The 25,150-nt window shown below is 45.9% G+C and overlaps 1 protein-coding gene across 7 annotated transcripts in view; it reads left to right on the plus strand.

Annotated features, from left to right (window-relative positions):
• The window catches only part of LOC115165836 (histone deacetylase 7), an 84,186-nt gene that overhangs the window by 22,387 nt on the left and 36,649 nt on the right, over positions 1-25,150 (plus strand). For 5 of the 7 annotated variants that reach the window (XM_029719257.1, XM_029719259.1, XM_029719258.1 and 2 more), the window contains one exon: positions 5,684-5,752. The exons of 1 other annotated variant lie outside the window; for it this stretch is intronic. In XM_029719257.1, coding sequence (XP_029575117.1) covers positions 5,684-5,752 — 69 coding nt within the window. Of the gene's footprint in view, positions 1-4,855; positions 5,209-5,683; positions 5,753-25,150 lie in introns of those variants that run through there. One more of the 7 variants, XM_029719262.1, reaches the window with a different exon arrangement.

The following is a 25,150-nucleotide window of genomic DNA, read 5'->3' on the forward strand; positions in this document are numbered from 1 at the left end:
ATTGGCAAACTTCAGACGGGCATGTATATGTGCTTTCTTGAGCAGGGGGACCTTGCGGGCGCTGCAGGATTTCAGTCCATCACAGCGTAGTGTGTTACCAATTGTTTTCTTGGTGACTATGGTCCCAGCTGCCTTGAGATCATTGACAAGATCGTCCCGTGTAGTTCTGGGCTGATTCCTCACCATTCTCATGATCATTGCAACTCCACGAGGTGAGATCTTGCATGGAGCCCCAGGCCGAGGGAGATTGACAGTTCTTTTGTGTTTCTTCCATTTGCGAATAATCGCACCAACTGTTGTCACCTTCTCACCAAGCTGCTTGGCGATGGTCTTGTAGCCCATTCCAGCCTTGTGTAGGTCTACAATCTTGTCCCTGACATCCTTGGAGAGCTCTTTGATTTTGGCCATGGTGGAGAGTTTGGAATCTGATTTATTGGTTGATTGATTGCTTCTGTGGACAGGTGTCTTTTATACAGGTAACAAGCTGAGATTAGAAGCACTCCCTTTAAGAGTGTGCTCCTAATCTCAGCTCATTTCCTGTATAAAAGACACCTGGGAGACAGAAATCTTTCTGATTGAGAGGGGGTCAAATTCTTATTTCCCTCATTAAAATGCAAATCAATTTATAACATTTTTGACATGTGTTTTTCTGGATTTTTTTATATTTTGATATACACTTTTTTGGTTACTACATGATTCCATATGTGTTGTGTCATAGTTTTGATGTCTTCACTATTATTCTACAATGTTGAAAATAGTAAAAATAAAGAAAAACCCTTGAATGAGTAGGTGTTCTAAAACTTTGGACCGGTAGTGTATGTCGGTAGGTTAAGGTTCTATCTGCATTTTTGTCAAAATGTAATTATTGACGTAGCCTTGTTCTGTTCAATGTTCTCTACCTATATATTTCTCTAAATACCACAGTTCAAATTGCTGACACCATTCAAACCAATGAGGGTTCGGAACTTTGAAGCCAGTTATCTCAGAATCATCTTTTTGCAGATAGAAGCTTATATATTTTAGATCCCAGTGCCATTGATTTCTGTGCAGTTGTTTTTGTTGAGTTTTAGCATGGTTTCAATCCCTTTCGACTCACATGATTGACTTTGACTTAAATGAACACATCAGACATGTCATTATCAGGAGCTACATCTCAGAAAAAAGACATTGGCTAACAGTTGACTGCGCTGTTGCTGCCATTCTGAGAAGTAGGGCTGACAAAGACGATCTAATTAAACGGATAAAGTTAGCTGAATCTAAATTTGACCTTGCATTTCATTGAGGGACATGATTTAGAGAGTGTGTGTGTGTGTCTGCCTGCCTGCTCAGAGACAATAACCAGTACTGAAGGTTTAGGCTAGAGGCTGGGCTCAGTGTTTACTCTAACCCGTGTGCCGCATGGTGCCACAGCATGGAGCTTGGTGTCCCAGGGGCCCAGCTGAGCCCTGCCTGGTACCCAGACAATGGCTGCCTTCATCCTGGCTTCCTCCTCCCTCAATCCCTGTCTGCTGCCCTGCCTCCATCCTCTCTGGACCACCTTGTGATCTGGGGCAGAGGTTGCCAGGTCTGATCCTGAAAGGCCTAAAATAATATCTGTATCTAGTTAAATGACTTGGAATATACAGAAAAGTACATCTTGCCTATTCTAATGTAACTTAGAGGAAGCCCACGATCTTGCCGTGGAACTTGGTTTGGGGAATGTATTTGAGAGTACTCATCTTGCATCTTTTTGGAATCTTTGACTTATTTTGCATAGTGATCTGACATTTAAAACTGTGTGTGAGACAGTGAATCCTTGTCAGTTTGTGTAATTGTGCAGGTGGGCGTTAACTACGCACATATAGAACCCAGCGCACCACATCCTGTACATATAGAACTAACATAGAGGCCTCTTCCTCTCAAATTAACTGACATCTGAACACTGCTAAGAATCTTACAAAAAATACATTTCAACATGTTTTCACAGTGTCCTCTCTGATTCTAGCTTCTGTTTTGACATTTTGGATAAATTTGATTCAATTATATTCTTGGAAATCCTAAGAGTGTGTTGCAGTGGCTTTCAAAGATTGGTATTTAAGAATTAGGCACTACATCTGGGGAAAATAAAACAGTTTAGCATCAGTCTAGAGAAACAGATTGGCCACTGCTGTCTTTTCCATTTGGGTGTTACATACAGCGTGGTTCACGTTGGCCAGCGCCTTGCCTCCTGTGAACCTAAGCTTGTGTCTGTGTTTGATCATATGTGTGTGCAGTGGCGGTCGGTGCCGTTTAAGATGAGGGAGGAAGATTTTCTTTATTTAGGAGCGTGGCCTTATTTCTATTACAGCATTTGGATTCACACAGCTCAATGTAACATGGATAGGTTTAGGCCAGGGTTTTCCAACCCTGTTCCTGGAGAGCTACCTTCCTGTAGGTTTTCACTCCAACCCTGTCCCTGGAGAGCTACCTTCCTGTAGGTTTTCACTCCAACCCCAGTTGTAACTAAGATGATTCAGCTTATCAACCAGCTAATTATTAGAATCAGTTGTGGTAGATTGGGGTTGGAGCAAAAACCTACAGAAAGGCAGCAGGGCTGGAGAGCCCTGGTTTAGGCTACTACATGATACTTGATTTTTCCCTATACCCACCATGAGGTTGCTACAACCTAGCCAACGAATTATGGTTTACAATGTAGGGGCACAGGTCGTGAACATTCTTAGTAATTAAGGTGACAGACCATGACATTCAATAACGCCTTGCACACTCTTGCCTGCATCTAACTGATCTACAGGTGTAATCATTAGTCCAACAATTGCAAACGAGAGTTGCTATTGGATAAATTCAGGTATGTTTATCCACATTTGCTTCTGTTTAAGATTTTTTTTTAACAGGAATGGCAGATTGAATACATCCCTGATCACCCGCAAACACTTTCATAGCAGTCACATATAAATAGCATGATCACTTTGCGCATTGTATAACTCCTTCTCGCATCTACGCGCTCTCCTCCTCTCACCTTTTCCCTTCTCTTTGCACAACACAACAGTGACCAGGCGAAAAAACCTTTCCAAGCCAAACCTTCATACCATAACCGCTTACCGCTACACACAGCCTACATTGTTATCACCATATTAACTAACGTCCTAGTCAACATAGCTACTAGAACTAACGCGTTAGTAAACCCGCTACAATCATGCAGTCCAGTGTACAGCAAGCAGTTTAGCAGTCAACTACTTACCACATTTTATGCACTGCAGTGCTAAGCTAGCTGCAACTTATGCTTCCAGTACTAGATTCATTCTCTGATCCCTTGATTGTTTGGACAACATGTCAGTTCATGCTGCAACAGCTCTGATAGGTTGGAGGACATCCTCCGGATGTTGTCATAATTACATTGTAAGTCTATGGAAGGGGGTGAGAACCATGAGCCTCCTAGGTTTTGTATTGAAGTCAATGTACCCAGAGGAGGACTGAAGCTAGCTGTCCTCCGGCTACACCATGGTGCTACCCTACAGAGTGCTGCTGAGGCTACTGTAGACCTTCATTGCAAAACAGTGTGTTTTGAATTCATTATTTGGTGATGTGATTATATGTATTATAGTTTAATCTAACCCTAACTTTTTTAATGTTTCACTATTTTTATCTTTATGAAATTCACTGAGGAGGATGGTTTTCCCCTTCCTCCTTTAAGGAACCTACACTGGTGTGTGTGTACCTCGCTGTGGGCTCCTAGACTGCTGTGCCATTTCACTGACACACAGGCTGTGGTCTCGTTATTTTCAGCTCATACCGGATGTGATTCAGATTGGGGGATTGTGTAATTGACAAGACAAACCACACACGCGCACACATTCATAAACACCCACACTTTGGGAGGATTTCTGGTAAGGGTGCTGGGCTCCCCCTGAGCTTATGCATTTAAAGGTGAGTATGGGCTAGAGCACAGCTTGCATTAGGTTTCGTTTTTGGTGTGCATGAACAGTTTGTTTTACTGTTGGGCTTGGAAACTGGATCACAGATGCTGAGTGGAAATAAAAGCAGTGCTCAAGCTGGGAAAACAGCCTTTGAAAGATTAACTAAACTCTTTCATCTCATTGAGCACTTTGTCATTTCCTGTCCTCAAAACACACACAGTCCATGCAGGTGATGGTCAACTCCCTTCTCAAACCCTCACATTGTATTCTACGCTTCTCTACAAACAACTGTCATTCGAATGTTTTAATCTAAACGTCACTGTTTATATCATTACTGTTATACAAAGCATCAGGATCACAGGAAGAGGCAGTGGGAGGCCTGTGCATCATGTGACAGATAAAGGGACGTGTATGGGTTACCTTGTCTGAGAAATACACAGGAAGCCCTTGGTAACTATTCCTTCCTCTTCCAAGAAACGTTAATCTGTGATGTGACTCATAACAGGAGGAGAAAGGTATTGGTCAAGGAGCACCGTTTCCTAGAAGGCTATGCACTCATTAAGACATTTCGCAGAATTCATCTGTGAAAATTAAAGACTTTAGTCTTTTCTCACAGTTTCATATTTCCCTGCTATGCTGCCTGCTTCATGAGCCAATAACTACTTAACCACTTGTAAACAATCTTTATCATACTGTGCAGTTTACTTGATTGTGGTCATAAATGTACAAATTAAGCTTTAACCATACATGAAAATGCTACTTTGAGAAACATTTTGGAAGAGTGGATATGCGTTACTACACAAGTTGTAACATGTTTATAGTAGTGTTGTCCAGAAAGTGCAAGTAAAGGACTGTTGTAACAGTTATTCTGTTGCAATAAACAGCTGTTGCTATGTCAGCAGGTGGAGCTGTAGAAGCCATCTGACAACATCAACTGTGAACAAAGTTTCAGACACTGATAAGTAGTGGTTCGGATTGGCTACACAGTGTACCAATAGAAAGCTCCTATGCGGAAACAATGGTAGAGAGAACTCGTGTGACGCTATTTTTGGTGCTACCCGCTTAGATTTCTATTTTCGTCTTCTTCAGGGGCTGGACATACCAAGCTGCTTGCGATAACTAATTATTTCTCCCTCACTTGTAGCCTACTGACGAATCTCATCCTTGGCCACTGGTCTCTTTCCCTGTATGTTACTAGACAGTCCTTCCACAAATAGGCATCACAGGACGAGTAACAGACATCATTGGCTTTTTGGAGGAATATTTATAATGTGGATTTAGAACCTGTTGCGTTGTTGTGACTTATTCTTACAAGGTAACACATTTTCTTTCATGTGCATAACTTGTGGATATCAGCTAATTGTTCTGTGTTATACAGTATTACAGCAGTAGGCTAACCTACCTACCAGATGAATCTGAGAATGTAGCCTATTATTGGTACGTGCAGTTAGGTCTGTCATTCTAGAAATAGGCAGCTAGGCTACATTTCCAAACATAAGTCCATTTCAAAGGGGCTACAAGCATCGTATCCTGGTGGGATGTCTTTTAAACGCTGTCCTCGAAGCAGATGTTCAGGGCAGCAGTTGTTTTTCAGAGTGAGAGAATTTGCATTCCACTGCTGAATTGTTACACATTTCTCGGGAAAAATGTATCTTACAATTTTCAGGTTCTTTGTTTTAAACAGCTTACACTTCTCATATACTTTACTTTAAGATAGCGATCATATAGGGGGCATGGATAATTCATGGCTGGTGGTTGTGAGTAATAAACTTGATCTCCCCTGTCTGCAGATGGAATCACGGCGCCGGGACCTACCGTAGACAAAGACCTACCGGACAGCTTTTTTTCAGGAGTGTCAGGTAGCCCCTCTAAACTTGTCACTTGAACCGTGCACTGACGAATATGTAACATCTCATTGCCACACATCACCTCACTGTCTTCAGAATAGTAGACTTACAAATATTATAGATTGTTCCTCCAGAATGAGCCATAAGTTTAGATAGGCTACGTCTGTTTGCAAATTAGTCATCCCCAACCAACTATTCAAGGTTGTTTGAACAGGTCTCAAAAGTAATGCAGTTTTCAGAAACTGTCAGACCTAGCCTATTTTGTATGTCGATAACAATCTATGCACTGACAAATATGGAAATATTCAGAAGAAACATTTTGTTGTGGTATATGCTGCTAATGAACATGTTTATTTTTTCTTCATAATTTGTCACTAGCACGATTCTCTAGATATATTTACTTTTAGAGCAACACAGACACAGAAGCGAGAGCATGCAAGCACACCACAAGACTACAGTAGGGGGACATTGGCTATGTTCTTATGTTCTCACACCACAAAGTACTACCAGAATAATAAAGTAAACACAGTACATATGAAGAAGTAAAACATGTACAGCATCTGTTTATTTTGTACTTTTAGAAAGGCTGATATGTGTGTGGAATAGTTAGCACTGAGAGCTAAAGTCTGACTGTCCGTTAGATCTGAGTGATAGCCCTAGCTCTTGCTGTGCCAGGCATATGTTCCATCCATGCAAAAGAGTCCATCTTCCTGGAAAAACAGAGTGAGGTCATGTCCGAAGCTGCAGTGTCCCATTTCATGTGTCATTCCAGGCCAACTGACACGGCTCTTCTCTTTTGTGTCCCTCTCTGTCTAGGGTTGAAAAACGAGGGTATATTAGTTGACCAGTAATTTATCATCATTTTGGTATCTTTCAAGGATTTTATGTAATCTATCACAAGACATCTAGTGACCCTTTTGGTACTTCCGATAATCACAGGTGTCTGTAATAATGTCTGGCCTTCTGTGTGGCCGTCTCACATGTAAAATACAGTATTTGAAATAATTAAATAAGACGATTAAAAAAAATGGAATGACAAAGCTTTTAAACATTATCCTCCAACTTAGTGAATACCATTGGGATTTAATATGGTGTGTTTATTTGACTAAGTCAATATGTATTTGTTTTAATATGGTGTGTTTATTTGACTAGGTCAATATGTATTTGTTTTCTATGTTTTTGGTGTCAAACTGGTGGCAGTTGTGAAAAAAGGCAATAGTTGGACGAGTTGCAGAGGTAATTAAAATTGTTTTAAGATACTTTTTTCATTAACTAGGCTATATTCTATTGAACCATATGGTTTATCTACTAGAAACTCATAGACAATATGGACACAAATATAATAAATGAATACTATATATTAATACATTTTTTTTTAAGTTATTCAAGTATAAATTACCAAAGTTACGACAGATTGCCATAGATTTTCTGTTAATTACCAAAATTATTGAAGATTTCGTTAACTTTGGTAAATGACCGGTAGCTTTACAATCCTCTAATCTGTCCCTATTCATCAGAACACTCTGCCTCTCATTCTCCTGTAGCTGTTAATGCGGCTCCGATGAAACACAACAAATCCCCCTTAACGAAGTCAACGAGGTAATTAAAACTAGGCTGTGGTCAGTCAGTACCTTGTGGATGTCACTCAACTCCTCCTGGTGTGATTCTACCGCCACAATGGGTTTTTGTAGAGGGAAGATAATGTTTCCGTGGTGGGTTATGTGCCCAGGTAATGGTAATGTATCATTCCATAGCATGAAGCTCAGCATCAGTTAAATATCTTTTCTAGTCATTTGGATCATGCCCCCCTGTTCAGAGACGTGAACCGAGTCTGTGGTTTGGTCCTTGCCTGGACGAGGTATCTGTTGCTTGTAAAACCACGTAGTGAAGGGTTGTGATACCGAGAGGGAAGAGGATGGGAACCTAATAAACATATGGTCTTACATTTCCTTAACATACCAGGAGAGGAGGACAATGTAGAGTGATCACAATAGCAAGATTGTTTTGCAGGGAGCTGCAGTAAAGATCAAGTTTCCGGTTTCTGGTTGAAACCAGGGTCAGCTGACTCCCTCCTTCCCTCCACGCCGTCGCTGCTGTCTTGAGAGAAAAAGCCCAGAGGGTTGAACTTAACTCTTTTATTCTTAGTCAGGGAGCTGGAGACTTTTATTCCTGTCGTATTGCTACTGTATGTACGACACTACTGAAGGATGGAGTGATCGTTCACGGTGCCTTATATCCATGAAGTCATTTGATATGGTTAGAGTTTCATTGTCCTTGTAGGGCCAGACCTTGTGATCTCTGGAACCAAACGTTATTGAACGTTAAATGTGAGTCTGGATCCCTGAGCTAGGCCTGTAAATTCTGCTGTGTCAAATCAATTAGTCAGGGTTTAACCTGGTGACTTGCCCCTATTTAAGTTGTCCAGAATTTGCTTTGGTAATGGCAGCATATGCCTATAGCATTTCCCTCTGAGGCCAGTTGGATATGGTAGAAACTTCCAGCTCTGCACCAGGAGCTCTGTCTCTGTACTCAGGTTGTGGCGGTCTGGGCGCTGGTCTGTTGTCTGTCAATGGTTTGGTGGTGGCAGTCAGACTCAAAGACCAAGGACCGTGGGGGACTTGTACTGGTCTAGGATCAGATTGCCTGTTGTTGCCAGGCAGGTCATGTGATCCCCTTTAGTCTCCGGCGTCTGGCCTGTGTAATGCAGACCACGAGAAAAGAGCAAAGGCCACGGAGAGCTGCTTTCCCAAGATGCACTGTGGCTCTCCTCTTTACCGTTCTCTGGTAGTCAGGTCAGATCAGTTCGTGTGAGAGGCTGTTGCTATAACGACAAGCAGGGAATCATAGTCTCACCTGGCTCTCCATCCTCCACATCACACCTTCTCTTTTTTTCTCTTGCTTAAAGTTTATGCTTGATACCGCAATGTCTCCGATAGACAAAATCCCCTTTGCTTTACTAGAACATGGCTGTTCACAGAGCACCACTAGTCTATAACATGGCCTTCCTGTGGTCACTTTAAATGCCAGGAACCAAGAAAATAAATCTACTTCTAGATGGGAGGCTTGTTTACTGGATTTATAGATTGATAGGTTTCTGGTCTCTAACGATTGTGGGTTTGCAGTTATGTATTCAGTATGTGTATGTGTGTGTGTGTTACCAAGAATGTTAACGTCCTCTTGTTTTTGTTCATTCAGTCAGAAAAGTGTGACTGCATATTCATGAGGTGTGTTCCCTTCAAAGGTTTTCCCAGCACATTTGTTAAAGTTTAAAGTCTCAGAGTTCGAGAGAAAAGAGGGGGAGAGATGGATAACGAGGGAGAGAAAAAAAACTTGATAACTGCAGAGGGACTCAGGGACTCAAACTCAAAGAGCAAAAAAAGAAGAGCAACAGAGAGAAGGAAGAGAGCCAGGAGAGAAGGAAGAGAGCGCGGGAGAGAGGGAAGAGAGCGCAGGAGAGAGGGAAGAGAGCCAGGAGAGAAGGAAGAGAGCGCGGGAGAGAGGGAAGAGAGCGCAGGAGAGAGGGAAGAGAGCGCAGGAGAGAGGGAAGAGAGCGCAGGAGAGAGGGAAGAGAGCGCAGGAGAGAGGGAAGAGAGCGCAGGAGAGAGGGAAGAGAGCAGGCAGAGAGAGAGAAGGGAGCAGGCAGAGAGAGAGAAGGGAGCAGGCAGAGAGAGAGAAGGGAGAAGGGAGCAGGCAGAGAGAGAAGAGAGAAGGGAGCAGGCGAAGAGAGAAGGGAGCAGGCAGAGAGAGAAGAGAGAAGGGAGCAGGCAGAGAAGGGAGCAGGCAGAGAGAGAAGAGAGAAGGGAGCAGGCAGAGAGAGAAGAGAGAAGGGAGCAGGCAGAGAGAGAAGAGAGAAGGGAGCAGGCAGAGAGAGAAGAGAGAAGGGAGCAGGCAGAGAGAGAAGAGAGAAGGGAGCAGGCAGAGAGAGAAGAGAGAAGGGAGCAGGCAGAGAGAGAAGAGAGAAGGGAGCAGGCAGAGAGAGAAGAGAGCAGGCAGAGAGAGGAGAGTAGGCAGATGTCAGAAATATGTCATTATCTGCATTTTTGTGTGCGCTCATGTGCAGTTTAACATAACCACTGAATTATACTGTAGCCTCTCCTGCTCAGGAAGCAGTAAACGTAGCAGAAACTCTCCTTCATGACTCTCTCTGCCAAGCTGGCCTTTGCTTGTTCTGTTTTCACAGTACCTTAGGGTTAGCCACCCAGGGGCCTTCCTCTCTTCTTCTCCATCTCTCCCCACCAGGAGCCTTCCTCTCCTCCATCTACACCCACCCAGGAGCCTTCCTCTCCTCCATCTACACCCACCCAGGAGCCTTCCTCTCCTCCATCTCTCCCCACCCAGGGGCCTTCCTCTCCTCCATCTATCCCCACCCAGTGGCCTTCCTCTCCTCTCCTCCATCTACACCCACCCAGGAGCCTTCCTCTCTTCTCCTCCATCTACACCCACCCAGGAGCCCTCCTCTCCTCCATCTACACCCACCCAGGAGCCTTCCTCTCCTCCATCTACACCCACCCAGGAGCCTTCCTCTCCTCCATCTCTCCCCACCCAGGGGCCTTCCTCTCCTCCATCTATCCCCACCAGGGGCCTTCCTCTCCTCCATCTCTCCCCACCCAGGGGCCTTCCTCTCCTCCATCTCTCCCCACCCAGGGGCCTTCCTCTCCTCCATCTCTCCCCACCCAGGGGCCTTCCTCTCCTCCATCTCTCCCCACCCAGGGGCCTTCCTCTCCTCCATCTACACCCACCCAGGAGCCTTCCTCTCCTCCATCTCTCCCCACCCAGGGGCCTTCCTCTCCTCCATCTATCCCCACCAGGGGCCTTCCTCTCCTCCATCTCTCCCCACCCAGGAGCCTTCCTCTCCTCCATCTCTCCCCACCCAGGAGCCTTCCTCTCCTCCATCTACACCCACCCAGGAGCCTTCCTCTCCTCCATCTCTCCCCACCCAGGGGCCTTCCTCTCCTCCATCTATCCCCACCAGGGGCCTTCCTCTCCTCCATCTACACCCACCCAGGAGCCTTCCTCTCCTCCATCTACACCCACCCAGGAGCCTTCCTCTCCTCCATCTATCCCCACCAGGGGCCTTCCTCTCCTCCATCTCTCCCCACCCAGGGGCCTTCCTCTCCTCCATCTCTCCCCACCCAGGGGCCTTCCTCTCCTCCATCTCTCCCCACCCAGGAGCCTTCCTCTCCTCCATCTACACCCACCCAGGAGCCTTCCTCTCCTCCATCTACACCCACCCAGGAGCCCTCCTCTCCTCCATCTCTCCCCACCCAGTGGCCTTCCTCTCCTCCATCTCTCCCCACCCAGGAGCCTTCCTCTCCTCCATCTACACCCACCCAGGAGCCTTCCTCTCCTCCATCTCTCCCCACCCAGTGGCCTTCCTCTCCTCCATCTACACCCACCCAGGAGCCCTCCTTTCCTCCATCTACACCCACCCAGGAGCCTTCCTCTCCTCCATCTCTCCCCACCCAGGGGCCTTCCTCTCCTCCATCTACACCCACCCAGGAGCCTTCCTCTCCTCCATCTACACCCACCCAGGGGCCTTCCTCTCCTCCATCTACACCCACCCAGGAGCCTTCCTCTCCTCCATCTCTCCCCACCCAGGGGCCTTCCTCTCCTCCATCTACACCCACCCAGGAGCCTTCCTCTCCTCCATCTCTCCCCACCCAGGAGCCTTCCTCTCCTCCATCTCTCCCCACCCAGTGGCCTTCCTCTCCTCCATCTACACCCACCCAGGAGCCTTCCTCTCCTCCATCTCTCCCCACCCAGGAGCCCTCCTCTCCTCCATCTCTCCCCACCCAGTGGCCTTCCTCTCTTCCATCTCTCCCAACCAGGAGCCTTCCTCTCCTCCATCTACACCCACCCAGGAGCCTTCCTCTCCTCCATCTCTCCCCACCCAGGGGCCTTCCTCTCCTCCATCTCTCCCCACCCAGTGGCCTTCCTCTCCTCCATCTCTCCCCACCCAGGGGCCTTCCTCTCCTCCATCTCTCCCCACCCAGGAGCCTTCCTCTCCTCCATCTCTCCCCACCCAGGAGCCCTCCTCTCCTCCATCTCTCCCCACCCAGTGGCCTTCCTCTCTTCCATCTCTCCCAACCAGGAGCCTTCCTCTCCTCCATCTACACCCACCCAGGAGCCTTCCTCTCCTCCATCTCTCCCCACCCAGGGGCCTCCCTCTCCTCCATCTCTCCCCACCCAGGGGCCTTCCTCTCCTCCATCTCTCCCCACCCAGGGGCCTTCCTCTCCTCCATCTCTCCCCACCCAGTGGCCTTCCTCTCCTCCATCTCTCCCCACCCAGGGGCCTTCCTCTCCTCCATCTCTCCCCACCCAGGGGCCTTCCTCTCCTCCATCTCTCCCCACCCAGTGGCCTTCCTCTCCTCCATCTCTCCCCACCCAGGAGCCTCCCTCTCCTCCATCTCTCCCCACCCAGGGGCCTTCCTCTCCTCCATCTCTCCCCACCCAGGGGCCTTCCTCTCCTCCATCTCTCCCCACCCAGTGGCCTTCCTCTCCTCCATCTCTCCCCACCCAGTGGCCTTCCTCTCCTCCATCTCTCCCCACCCAGGGGCCTTCCTCTCTTCCATCTCTCCCAACCAGGAGCCTTCCTCTCCTCCATCTCTCCCAACCAGGAGCCCTCCTTTCCTCCATCTCTCCCCACCCAGGAGCCTTCCTCTCCTCCATCTCTCCCCACCCAGGAGCCTTCCTCTCCTCCATCTCTCCCCACCCAGGAGCCTCCCTCTCCTCCATCTCTCCCCACCCAGTGGCCTTCCTCTCCTCCATCTCTCCCCACCCAGGGGCCTTCTTCTCCTCCAGCATTCCCCACCCAGGAGCCAGACCACGACTCAATACACAACACTCCCATAATGCTGACCTCTGAGTTAAGTGTCAGAACTTTTGTTTACCTGTTCCGCTCTCAGGGTGATGTAGGAAGAGAGGGTGAAAAGGGAAGAAGAGGCTTCAGGGAAGAATAGTACTCCAACAGTGGAACTGGACTTGTAACTACCATGTAACTGCCATGTTTTATTTCTAATGACAAATTCCACATAAAGTTTGACTTTAATGAAAGCATCTCGCATAGTGTTTCTCTTTGAAGTCATGGTTATATAGTAAATGAAATCTAATGTTGTGTCACATGCGCCGAATACAACCGGTGTAGACCTTATAGTTAAATGCTTACTTACAAACCCTTAACCCACAATGCAGTTTTAATACAACCGGTGTAGACCTTATAGTTAAATGCTAACTTACAAGCCCTTAACCCACAATGCAGTTTTAATACAACCGGTGTAGACCTTATAGTTAAATGCTAACTTACAAGCCCTTAACCCACAATGCAGTTTTAAGAAACATAAGTGTAATGAAAGTTCTTACTGGGGGAAAAAACGAATTACAAATAAAAAACAATAATGAATAATTAAAGGGCAACACAAAAAATGACAGTATCGAGGCTATATACAGGGGTTACCGGTACAGAGTCAATGTGCATGTAGGTAGAGGTGAAGTGACTATGCATAGATAATAAACAGTGAGTATCAGGAGTGTAAAAATAGGAGTGGGGCGGGTGTCGATGCAAATAGTCCGGGTTAGCTGTTCAGGAGTCTTATGGCTTGGGGGTAGAAGCTGTTAAGAAGCCTTTTGGACCTAGACATGGTGCTGTGGTACTGCTTGCCGTGCGGTAGCAGAGAGAACAGTCTATGACTAGGGTGGCTGGAGTCTTTGGCAATTTTTAGGGCCTTCCTCTGACACCACCTGGTATAGAGGACCTGGATGGCAGGAAGCTTGGCCCCGGTGATGTACTGGGCCTTACACACTACCCTCTGTAGTGCCTTGCGGTCGGAGGCCGAGCAGTGATGCAACCAGTCAGGATGCTCTCAATGGTGCAGATGTTGAACTTTTTTGAGGATCTGAGGAACCATGCCAAATCTTTTCAGTCTCCTGATGGGGAATAGGCATTGTTGTGCCCTCTTCATGACTGTCTTGGCGTGTTTGGACCATGTTAGTTTGTTGGTGATGTGGACACCAAGGAACTTGACGCTCTCAACCTGCTCCACTGCAGCCTCGTTGATGTGAATGGGGGCGTGCTCGGTCCTCCTTTTCCCGTAGTCTACGATCATCTCCATTGTCTTGATCACGTTGAGCAAGAGGTTGTTATCCTGGCACCACACTGCCAGGTCTCTGACCTTCCCCCTATAGGCTGTCTCATCGTTGTCGGTGATCAGGCCTACCACTGTTGTGTTTTCGGCAAACTTAATGATGGTGTTGGAGTCGTGCTTGGCCACGCAGTCATGGGTGAAGAGGGAGTACGGGGGGGGGACTGAGGGGACTGAGCACGCACTCCTGAGGGGCCCCAGTGTTGAGGATCAGTGTGGCAGATGTGTTGTTACCTACCCTTACCACCTGGGGGCTGCCCATCAGGAAGTCCAGGATCCAGTTGCAGATGGAGGTGCTTAGTCCCAGGGTCCTTAGCTTAGTGACGAGCTTTGAAGGCTCTATGGTGTTGAGCGCTGAGCTGTGGTCAATGAGTAGTATTCTCACATAGGTGTTCCTTTTGTCCTGGTGGGAAAGGGCAGTGTGGAGTGCAATAGAGATTGCATCATCTGTGGATCTGTTGGGGCGGTATGCAAATTGCAGGGGGTCTAGGGTTTTTGGTATAATGGTGTTGATGTGAGCCATGACCAGCTTTCCAAAGCACTTTATGGCTACAGACGTGAGTGCTATGGGTTGGTAGTCATTTAGGCAGGATACCTTCGTGTTCTTGGGCACAGGGACTATGGTGGTTTGCTTGAAACATGTTGGTATTACAGACTCGGGACAGGGAGAGGTTGAAAATGTCAGTGAAGACACTTGCCAATTGGTCAGCGTATGCTCGGAGTACACGTCCTGGTAATCCGTTTGGCCCTAGGGCCTTGTGAATGTTGACGTGTTTAAAGGTCTTGCTCACATCAGCTGCGGAGAGTGTGATTACACAGTCATCTGGAACAGCTGGTGCTCTCATGCCTGCTTCAGTGTTACTTGCCTTGAAGTGAGCATAGAAGTAATTTAGCTCATCTGGTAGGTTCGTGTCACTGGGCAGCTTGCGGCTGTGCTTTCCTTTGTAGTCCGTAATAGTTTGCAAGCCCTTCCACATCCGACGAGCGTCAGAGCCAGTGTAATACGATTCAATCTTATTCCTGTATTGACGCTTTGCCTTTTTGATGGTTCATCAGATGGCATAACGGAATTTCTTATAAGCGTTCAGGTTAGAGTCCTGCTCCTTGAAAGCGGCAGCTCTACCCTTTGGTTCAGTGCGGATGTTACCTGTAATCCAAGGCTTCTGGTTGGGGTATGTACGTACGGTCGCTGTGGGGACGATGTCATCAATGCACTTATTGATGAAGTCTGTGACTGAGGTGGTATACTACTTAATCCCATTGGAAGAATCCTGGAACATATTCCAGTCTGTGCCAGCAAAACAGTCCTATAGCTTAGCATCTGCTTCATCTGACCTCTTCCGTATTGAGCGAGTCACTGGTACTTCCTGTTTTAGTTTTTACTTGTAAGCCGGAATCTTTAGGATAGAGTTATGGTCAGATTTGCCAAATGGAGTGCGAGCTTTGTATGCGTCTCTGTGTGTGGAGTAAAGGTGGTCTCGAGTTTTATTTCCTCTGGTTGCTCATGTAACATGCTGTTAGAAATGAGGTAAAACGGATTTAAGTTTCCCTGCATCAAAGGCCCTGGCCACTAGGAGCGCTGACTCTGGATGAGCATTTTCTTGTTTGCTTATGACCTTATACAGCTCGTTGAGTGTGGTCTTTGTGCCAGCATCGGTCTGGGGTGGTAAATAGACAGCTATGAAATATATAGTGTGGTCTACAGTTTATCATGAGATACTCTACCTCAGGCGATCAAAACCTTGAGACTTCCTTAATATTAGATTTTGTGCACCAGCTGTTATTGACGTATAGACATAGACCGCCACCCCTTGTCTTACCGGAGGCAGCTGTTCTATCTTGCCGATGCAGCGTAAACCCAACCAGCTGTATGCTATCTGTGTCGTCGTTCAGCCACGACTCGGTGAAACATAAGGTATTAGTTTTTAATGTCCCGTTGGTAGGATAGTCTTGATCGGAGCTAATCCATTTTATTATCCAATGATTGCACGTTGGCTAATAGGACTGATGGTAGAGGTGGATTACCCACTCGCCGTCGGATCCTTACAAGGCACCCCGACCTACGTCCCCGATATCTCCGTTTATTTTTGAATCACAGGGATTTGGGCCTTGTCGGGTATCAGCAGTAAATCCTTGGCGTCCGACTCGTTAAAGAAAACATGTATGTCCAGTACGAGGTGAGTAATCGCTGTCTTGATACCCAGAAGGTCTTTTCGGTCATAAGAGACGGTGGTAGAAACATTATGTACAAAATTTGTTTCAAATTACGCAAAAAAAAAAAAAAAAAACACAGTGCCACAATTGGTTAGGAGCCCATAAAACGGCAGCCATCTCCTCCCGCGCAATCTCAGATTTGTGGTGCTCCTCCATGGTTCAGTGCAACAGGCTTGTGACACACCCACCCTGGGATGAGAGGCTGCTATGGAGGCCGTTACTGGGTGCACTCTCTAAACAACATGACCTAGAATGAAACATGCAAGACAAGTGCATCCTTCCATATCATACCACGTAGGCTGCGGCACAGCACAGCGGCACTTGATGCGACTCGTCTGTCAGTAACGATGTTACGTTTTTTATTTTCTCTCTAAGAGATAGGGTGCTGATACAGTGGTGGCATGGCTGAAACAGGTGTGTGTTGTTGTGTGGTTTGTTGATGTGGGTGTGTTGGGCCAGGCTGACAAGGGGACCATGCTGATTCCTTTCCTTTGAAAGAGCTGCTGTGTTGAGTGTCCTATCTCACTGGGGCTTTGTGGGGAATGTGTTTGATTTCGGAGGTGGGTGGAGACACAAGAAGGGCCATGGGGTAGGTAAGCAGACCCGGAGGTCTGGAGGGTGTAGGGTAAGACTGATATTGTCACTCTTGAGAGATAAAGATGTCATCTGTCACGTCTTAGCTACAGCACACCTGGCTACAGCTCACTTCCAGGGAACCATGTCATCTATTGTTCATCAGTTCCTGTGTGTTTGTGTGCGTGTGTGTGTCTTAGTGCTGAGCGATTAACCAGAATTTTGGTTATTTTTGTTTTTAAACAACTAATTCACCACTGTTCAATTATTTCAATTTAGTTATTTTTTTTCTGTGAGCTCAATGGCAGTTTTTCTAGAGATAAATAAGATCAAACCCGAACTGTGTGATGTAGTTTCCAACAGGCCAATATTCAACAGAGGTTAGTGCAGAAAAGTGCTAATTAACTACAATGACAATAATCCATTGCGCGCCTACTTGTCTTGTCTGTGTTTCTTTTATATCTGATACATAAAAGAGAGAAGAAGGCATGATTGAGGCATAGAAAGCAGTTGCTTCGCGAGGTATCTCTAGCTAAAAAAAAAATACATTATCTAAGTGATTGATAGTTGGTATTCAGAGGTGGTAAAAGTATGCCTTATTTACTTTGAAGAACTACTAAAATAGTGATTTTGTCAGACAGCAGCTCTATAGAGATGAGATGACGACTTAGAATTAAATAATAAAATGTAAAAATGTAGTATACACAACTGAAATATTTTGTATAGTATTGTGAATAAATGATGCTTAATAAGTGATAAGTAGTAATGGGCAGTCAGTACCATCATGGGACTTTTATTGTGTGTAATGTCTTCCCTGTGGCTCAGTTGGTAGAGCATGGTGTTTGCAAAGCCAGGGTTGTGGGTTCGATTCCCACGGGGGGCCGGGTACAAAAAACAAACAAAAAATATATATATATATTTAGCAGACGCTCTTATCCAGAGCGACTTACTGTAGTGAATGCATACATTTCATGCATTTTTTTATATATATATATATATATAAAAATGCATGAAATATATGCATTCACTACTGTAAGTCGCTCTGGATAAGAGCGTCTGCTAAATGACTGAAATGGAAAGGATGTGGTTGGTCCACTAGGGCCATCGCTTTAGGGTCATTTCGACACAGAGGGACGGCGATGACTGGAATGTTTATGTAGTGAATGTGACTGAGTCTGAATTTAGAATGGCCTGGTATAGCTTTGACGTGCCTGCCGTGCATGGAATGCCTTGTAAAAATGATTCTAAAAACACCTGTCAAGACAAACGCAATGATTTACATCTTGTTTTTCTGACCGCTCAGAATAAGTTCAGCTTTTTAAAGGCACTTTACACATCTTCATAAGCTTAATTTTGGAAACCTGCAATGCAATTGGACTAAATTACACACAGAGGTTAGCGTAGGTTGCACGCACCACTAAGACAAACGCTATGGCAGGACACACACTATATTATTCACTGGAAGACTAAGGTATGGACAGACGGAGAAACCCTCGAAATACTCTGAGACAGACAAGCAGGCATCCACACCCGCGCGCATACACACACACACACACACACACACACACACACACACACTGACTTTAAAGGGATAATCCAAACCACTAATTTTATGATTAACAGTGTTAAACAGTGATAAATAACATTAATATGTGAAAACAATATTTTTTTGTGGATAAATGTTTCATTTTGTCATTATAACAAGGTTGGTAACAACATGTGAAAATAGTTGTGGAAATCTGTTGCAGCTCAATTGGACAAAAAAAACCCACAATGCAATAATCTCTTACGCTGTCTGGCTAGCTAGCTAGCTACACACAAAATGACCAAAGTCAATATCAGCATGTGAAGTAGCTAGCTAGCTGTAAAACCACCTAAACCAGCTGCACTATTCATTTAAGAATTTCAACCTGCAGTTTGTCTCGAGTGGCGAGTATGTTGCTACGGCAACAATGGCCCTTTCCCACAGACACAGCAAGGTGGTAGGTTACTTGAAGAAGAAACTGAGTTGAATAATTTGGTGCAATGTTTAGATTGAACACATCTAAGCAAAATATAAACTTTGTCATGTGGGTCGGCAGCTAGCCTAGCGGTTAAGAGCGTTGGGCCAGTAACCGAAAGGTCACTGGTTTGAATTTCTGAGCAGACTAGGTGAAAAATCTGTGGATGTGCCCTTGAGCAAGGCACTTAACCCTAACTGCTCCTGTAAGTCTCTCTGGATAAGAATGTCTGCTAAAAGACTAAAATGTAGAATGTCATGACGATATAGACTGATGGATGAGTTCTAGACAGTGTATGCCCATACCATCTATTGGCTGATTTGGTGATCTGAAGTACAGGTCATTATTTTAAAGTGTTATGAAATGTGATAAGGGATAACACTCTCTTCACTAACAAGGACTTTCTAGGTATGACAAGTTCCTACACGATTTCCTAATTTCACAGATGGACCACTTAGAAGTAAAATCATGGTGACCATTTTTATTTGAACCACTGACAGAGCATAGACATTCACCAAATTGACAGGAATTTCATGATTTTCTTTGGGGGGGGTGGATTATCCCTTTAAGGGAGGGACTAACCGGATAGCCTCACCAGCTGCTGCTGAAGCAGAGGGTCTGAATGACAGCTGTGGATTCCTTCAGACCCTCAACGAAAAAAGATGGAGAGCTATCAGGGTATACAGTATGTGAGTGACAGGTGTTATGATTGGAAATTCTGTCTTGCACAAGGTTGATTTAGCAACAGTTAAGAGAAAAACACCAATATCATGACCGTGGTAAGACGCCACTGAATGCTGAGGAAGCACACATGTATTACACTACATTACTAATACATTCAGGTTTATAGGAGTCAATGGCCTTGATGAAACAGAGTAGGTTTTAACTATCAATCCCTTACTAACTCTTCCATCTCTCTTCTCTCTGTTGCTGTTGGTTCATTTGTTTGTTGTCCTGGCGCCTATGTAGTGAGTTATCCATTAATTCACTCAGTTAAATGGGTAGCAGCTCCCCTTCAGCCATTTACTGGCTGGGCTACTGGCTGGGCTACTGGCTGCATGAAGCTGGGGCTGGGGAGATAGGAGAGGAAAGTCCTGCTGGCCCCTAGTCTTTCAGCTCAAATTCCATGTGAGGAAGAAAGTATTTTTTTCACCCTCTACAGGAATAGCTTGGTCTTGACAATACTGAACTAGCAACACAATCATTTGACAGCCTGTCTGAATAGATGTAGAGTTATATCTCTACACTCATGGTTTGTTTGTAGAAACATCTGGTGTACATTATGTTTACTACTGTTCATTTCAGAACAGTGTCACGTGGTTATTTAACAACAGTAGTAAAGTGCATATGTTCTATGTTTTGCATCTGAAGTGTGTATTTGCGTTCATTTTGCCACTGTGAGCTTGGCTTTGGTTATAGCTTTACATAATACCATCTCACCAGAAGTTACTGGCTGGGAAGAAACCAAACCGAGGCTAAACTTTGCAAACAGGAAGTGTTTCTTTCTGGCTCATTGTTGTATTTTTATAGACTGCACTTCCTTTTGCCTGCTGTGGTTGCCATGGTTACATCAGCCCCCTGATCTCTGGTGGTGTTTATGGGATGGCCCAGGGCAAAGCAGAGCAAGGCTCTGTCTGTCTGTCTGTCTGTCTGTCTGTCTGTCTGTCTGTCTGTCTGTTCTGAATAACGGCAGTGAGAGGAGGAGGATGTGGTCTGCTCAAAGATGACTACAGAAGGGTGTAGCACCTCTGACTAATTATAGAGCACAGAGGCAGAAGTGCTGCTGTGTGTGTTTTCATCTCTTGCTATTTTGAAGCGTGGTTGGCTTGTTGTTTGGGACCTGGCCTTGTTTCTGTCTCTGTCCCCCTGTATGTGGCTGAAACATGAGTTCTGATCACTAAGACGTCCTTGCTTGAGCAGGAAACGAAACAATAGACTACTATCAAAAACGATGTCAGGGGAGCAGTTGGTGGGGAGGGCTGAGTGTGTTTGTTTGTGTGCGTATGTCTAATTTAAAAAATGTCTGAGTGCTTTTCTGGTGAAGATTAAAGCACTTGCTCTGTTCTCCCTGCTCTCTGGGGCTGTCTGGCTCTCTGGAACCCATATTCACACTGCTCCGTCTTTGTAAAGGGAGTAATGGCTGGATACAAAAACTGAACAGAAGCCTGTCGAGAGCGAGAGAAAGGGAGAGAGGGTATAGAGAAACTGGATAAGTGCAGAGGGACGCAGACACTTGGTTGTGGCCCCTTTAAGAGCGGCGCAGGAGGATTTAGAGCCCAGTTCTGAGAGCTTTTGTCCAACTTTTTGTACAGTGACAAATCTCACCCAATTAATACCAGTAGTATTTCAATCACCCATGTTACGGTAATGGAATCTTTCTAATGTTCCGTAGTAACACACTGTATGGAGAGACAGTGAAGCCCTCGTAATACATGGCCCATTGTGTTGTTTTCTCCCTGCACCTCCTGAACCTGCAAAAGGAAACCTGAGGTGTTCTGGAAACTCAGGTCAGGACAGAGGAAACCTTAGCCTGGACAGAATGCATAATGCATAAACCTCTGCTCCACTGTCAAAGAAAGAGGTAGACACACACACACACACACATTGTGAGTTGACATTTGTTAGCTTTGACATTGTTTCCCTTGTCTACAGGTACCTGTAATCTATTCTGTCTTGAACAGTGTATATATAATGAGATGTGCTTGTCTTAGCTGAGAAGTTAGAGAGAAAGTCTCTGTTTTTATTCAGAAATTAAACTGGTCTGTGTTTTCCCTGGAGCTGTCAGCCATTGTTGACAGATCCATTTCACTTCACTATGTTTGTTATCCTTGTTATACAAGCTGCCCTGTGGGCAGAACCTTTCAATGCGGATCTCTCTCTCACTCTCTATGCTAGAGCTGCTGCAATCAGATAACACACACAAAGGTAGGCCTCAGGTGATTTACATAACGATGAGGGCTGGAAGCACACCTTCCATTGGTTGTCTATAAATAGCTCTTTGGCAGCCCTGTCCTACCACACAATCAAATGAGCTGGCCTGATAGGATCACATCACACTATACCAGTCACACTGACAGGATCACACTATACCAGTCACACTGACAGGATCACACTATACCAGTCACACTGACAGGATCACACTATACCAGTCACACTGACAGGATCACACTATACCAGTCACACTGACAGGATCACACTATACCAGTCACACTGACAGGATCACACTATACCAGTCACACTGACAGGATCACATCACACTATACCAGTCACACTGACAGGATCACATCACACTATGCCAGTCACACTGACAGGATCACACTATACCAGTCTCACTGACAGGATCACACTATACCAGTCACACTGACAGGATCACACTATACCAGTCACACTGACAGGATCACACTATACCAGTCACACTGACAGGATCACACTATACCAGTCACACTGACAGGATCACACTATACCAGTCACACTGACAGGATCACATCACACTATGCCAGTCACACTGACAGGATCACACTATACCAGTCACACTGACAGGATCACACTATACCAGTCACACTGACAGGATCACACTATACCAGTCACACTGACAGGATCACACTATACCAGTCTCACTGACAGGATCACACTATACCAGTCTCACTGAGAGGATCACACTATACCAGTCTCACTGACAGGATCACACTATACCAGTCACACTGACAGGATCACACTATACCAGTCACACTGACAGGATCACACTATACCAGTCACACTGACAGGATCACACTATACCAGTCACACTGACAGGATCACACTATACCAGTCACACTGACAGGATCACATTATACCAGTCACACTGACAGGATCACACTATACCAGTCACACTGACAGGATCACACTATACCAGTCACACTGACAGGATCACACTATACCAGTCACACTGACAGGATCACACTATACCAGTCTCACTGACAGGATCACACTATACCAGTCTCACTGACAGGATCACACTATACCAGTCTCACTGACAGGATCACACTATACCAGTCTCACTGACAGGATCACACTATACCAGTCTCACTGACAGGATCACACTATACCAGTCACACTGACAGGATCACACTATACCAGTCACACTGACAGGATCACACTATACCAGTCACACTGACAGGATCACACTATACCAGTCACACTGACAGGATCACACTATACCAGTCACACTGACAGGATCACACTATACCAGTCACACTGACAGGATCACACTATACCAGTCACACTGACAGGATCACACTATACCAGTCACACTGACAGGATCACACTATACCAGTCACAGGACCCCATACAATGTCTTATTCCACAGCAGGTTATTTTGGCCTTGTTTATATCTTCTTCCTATGGGAAAGTTTAAGCAGTTGTATTTCAGAAGTCATACTAATCTCCAGTGCTTTATCAAGCTGGAGTTGTTTCTTTTCTGATGTCCCTGTTATGTGTGCTGTTTGTTTTTAGTTCTGTTCTAAAGTGTATTAGTGGGAGGTCGATGGACACAGTGGGCCATGAACATTCCTGCTGTAATTCCTGACATACTTTCCCTGCAGAGAAAATATACATGCTGCTGCTCTCTGTCAACCCCTCTTTTATCTGACCCGACGTTCTGTCTATCATACTGCTACAGCTCAGAGAGAGGGGAGGATGGGAGAAGAGAGGACAGGGAGGAGAGGATGAGAGAATAGGAGAAGAGAGGGGAGAGGAGAGGGAGGAGAGGATAAGATAACTGAGGAGAAAGGAGTGGACAGGGGAGGAGAGGATAAAATAATAGAGGGGACAGGAAGGAGAGGATAAAATAATAGAAGGGACAGGAGTGGACAGGAAGGAGAGGATAAAAGAATAGAGGGGACAGGAAGGAGAGGATAAAAGAATAGAAGGGACAGGAAGGAGAGGATAAAAGAATAGAGGGGACAGGAAGGAGAGGATAAAAGAATAGAGGGGACAGGAAGGAGAGGATAAAAGAATAGAGGGGACAGGAAGGAGAGGATAAAAGAATAGAGGGGACAGGAAGGAGAGGATAAAATAATAGAAGGGACAGGAGTGGACAGGAAGGAGAGGATAAAATAATAGAGGGGACAGGAAGGAGAGGATAAAATAATAGAAGGGACAGGAGTGGACAGGAAGGAGAGGATAAAATAATAGAGGAGACAGGAAGGAGAGGATAAAATAATAGAGGAGACAGGAAGGAGAGGATAAAAGAATAGAGGAGACAGGAAGGAGAGGATAAAATAATAGAGGGGACAGGAAGGAGAGGATAAAAGAATAGAGGGGACAGGAGTGGACAGGAAGGAGAGGATAAAAGAATAGAGGGGACAGGAGTGGACAGGAAGGAGAGGATATGTCATGTGTGCAGTCATGTGTGCAGCGGTTAGGACAGAGTCAGGTGCAGGACACAGAACTGAGTAAAAGACGTACTTTACTCGAAAAGAAACAACAATGATTTCCACGCAGGGAAAAACACACCAGCTCACAGAAGTCTTGAACACTAAACAAAGAACAAACACGCACAAAACCATGTGGGAACCAGAGGGTTAAATAGGGAATAAATTATAACTTTTTGGGAACCAGGTGTGTACAATCAAGACAAAACTAATGGAAAAAAGAAACGTAGATCGGTGGCAGCTAGAAAGCCGGTGACGTCGTCCGCCGAACGCCGCCCGAACAAGGAGAGGCACCAACTTCGGCGGAGGTCGTGACAGGATAAGAGAATAGAGAGGAGAGGAGTTGACCGGGAGGAAAGAGCAGGGTGGAGGGGAAAGGTCCTGTTGAAAGGTTCAAACCAATAAAGCCCTTCATCCTCTAGCAGTGGACTGGAACATAGTTTAGCACTCCCAGTAGGATCCAGGCCAACCATCACAGCAACACATACCTCACTAGTGACTACCTACCCTGACTGACCTACAGCCAGACGGATAGGCCTCACTAGTGACTACCTACCCTGACTGACCCACAGCCAGACGGATAGGCCTCACTAGTGACTACCCTGACTGACCTACAGCCAGACGGATAGGCCTCACTAGTGACTACCTACCCTGACTGACCTACAGCCAGACGGATAGGCCTCACTAGTGACTACCTACCCTGACTGACCCACAGCCAGACGGATAGGCCTCACTAGTGACTACCCTGACTGACCTACAGCCAGACGGATAGGCCTCACTAGTGACTACCTACCCTGACTGACCCACAGCCAGACGGATAGACCTCACTAGTGACTACCTACCCTGACAGACCTACAGCCAGACGGATAGGCCTCACTAGTGACTACCTACCCTGACAGACCTACAACCAGACGGATAGGCCTCACTAGTGACTACCTACCCTGACTGACCCACAGCCAGACGGATAGGCCTCACTAGTGACTACCTACCCTGACTGACCCACAGCCAGACGGATAGGCCTCACTAGTGACTACCTACCCTGACTGACCCACAGCCAGACGGATAGGCCTCACT

The sequence above is a fragment of the Salmo trutta genome, chromosome 28 (genome assembly GCF_901001165.1).
Source record: "Salmo trutta chromosome 28, fSalTru1.1, whole genome shotgun sequence".
NCBI classification, from domain to species: domain Eukaryota; kingdom Metazoa; phylum Chordata; class Actinopteri; order Salmoniformes; family Salmonidae; genus Salmo; species Salmo trutta.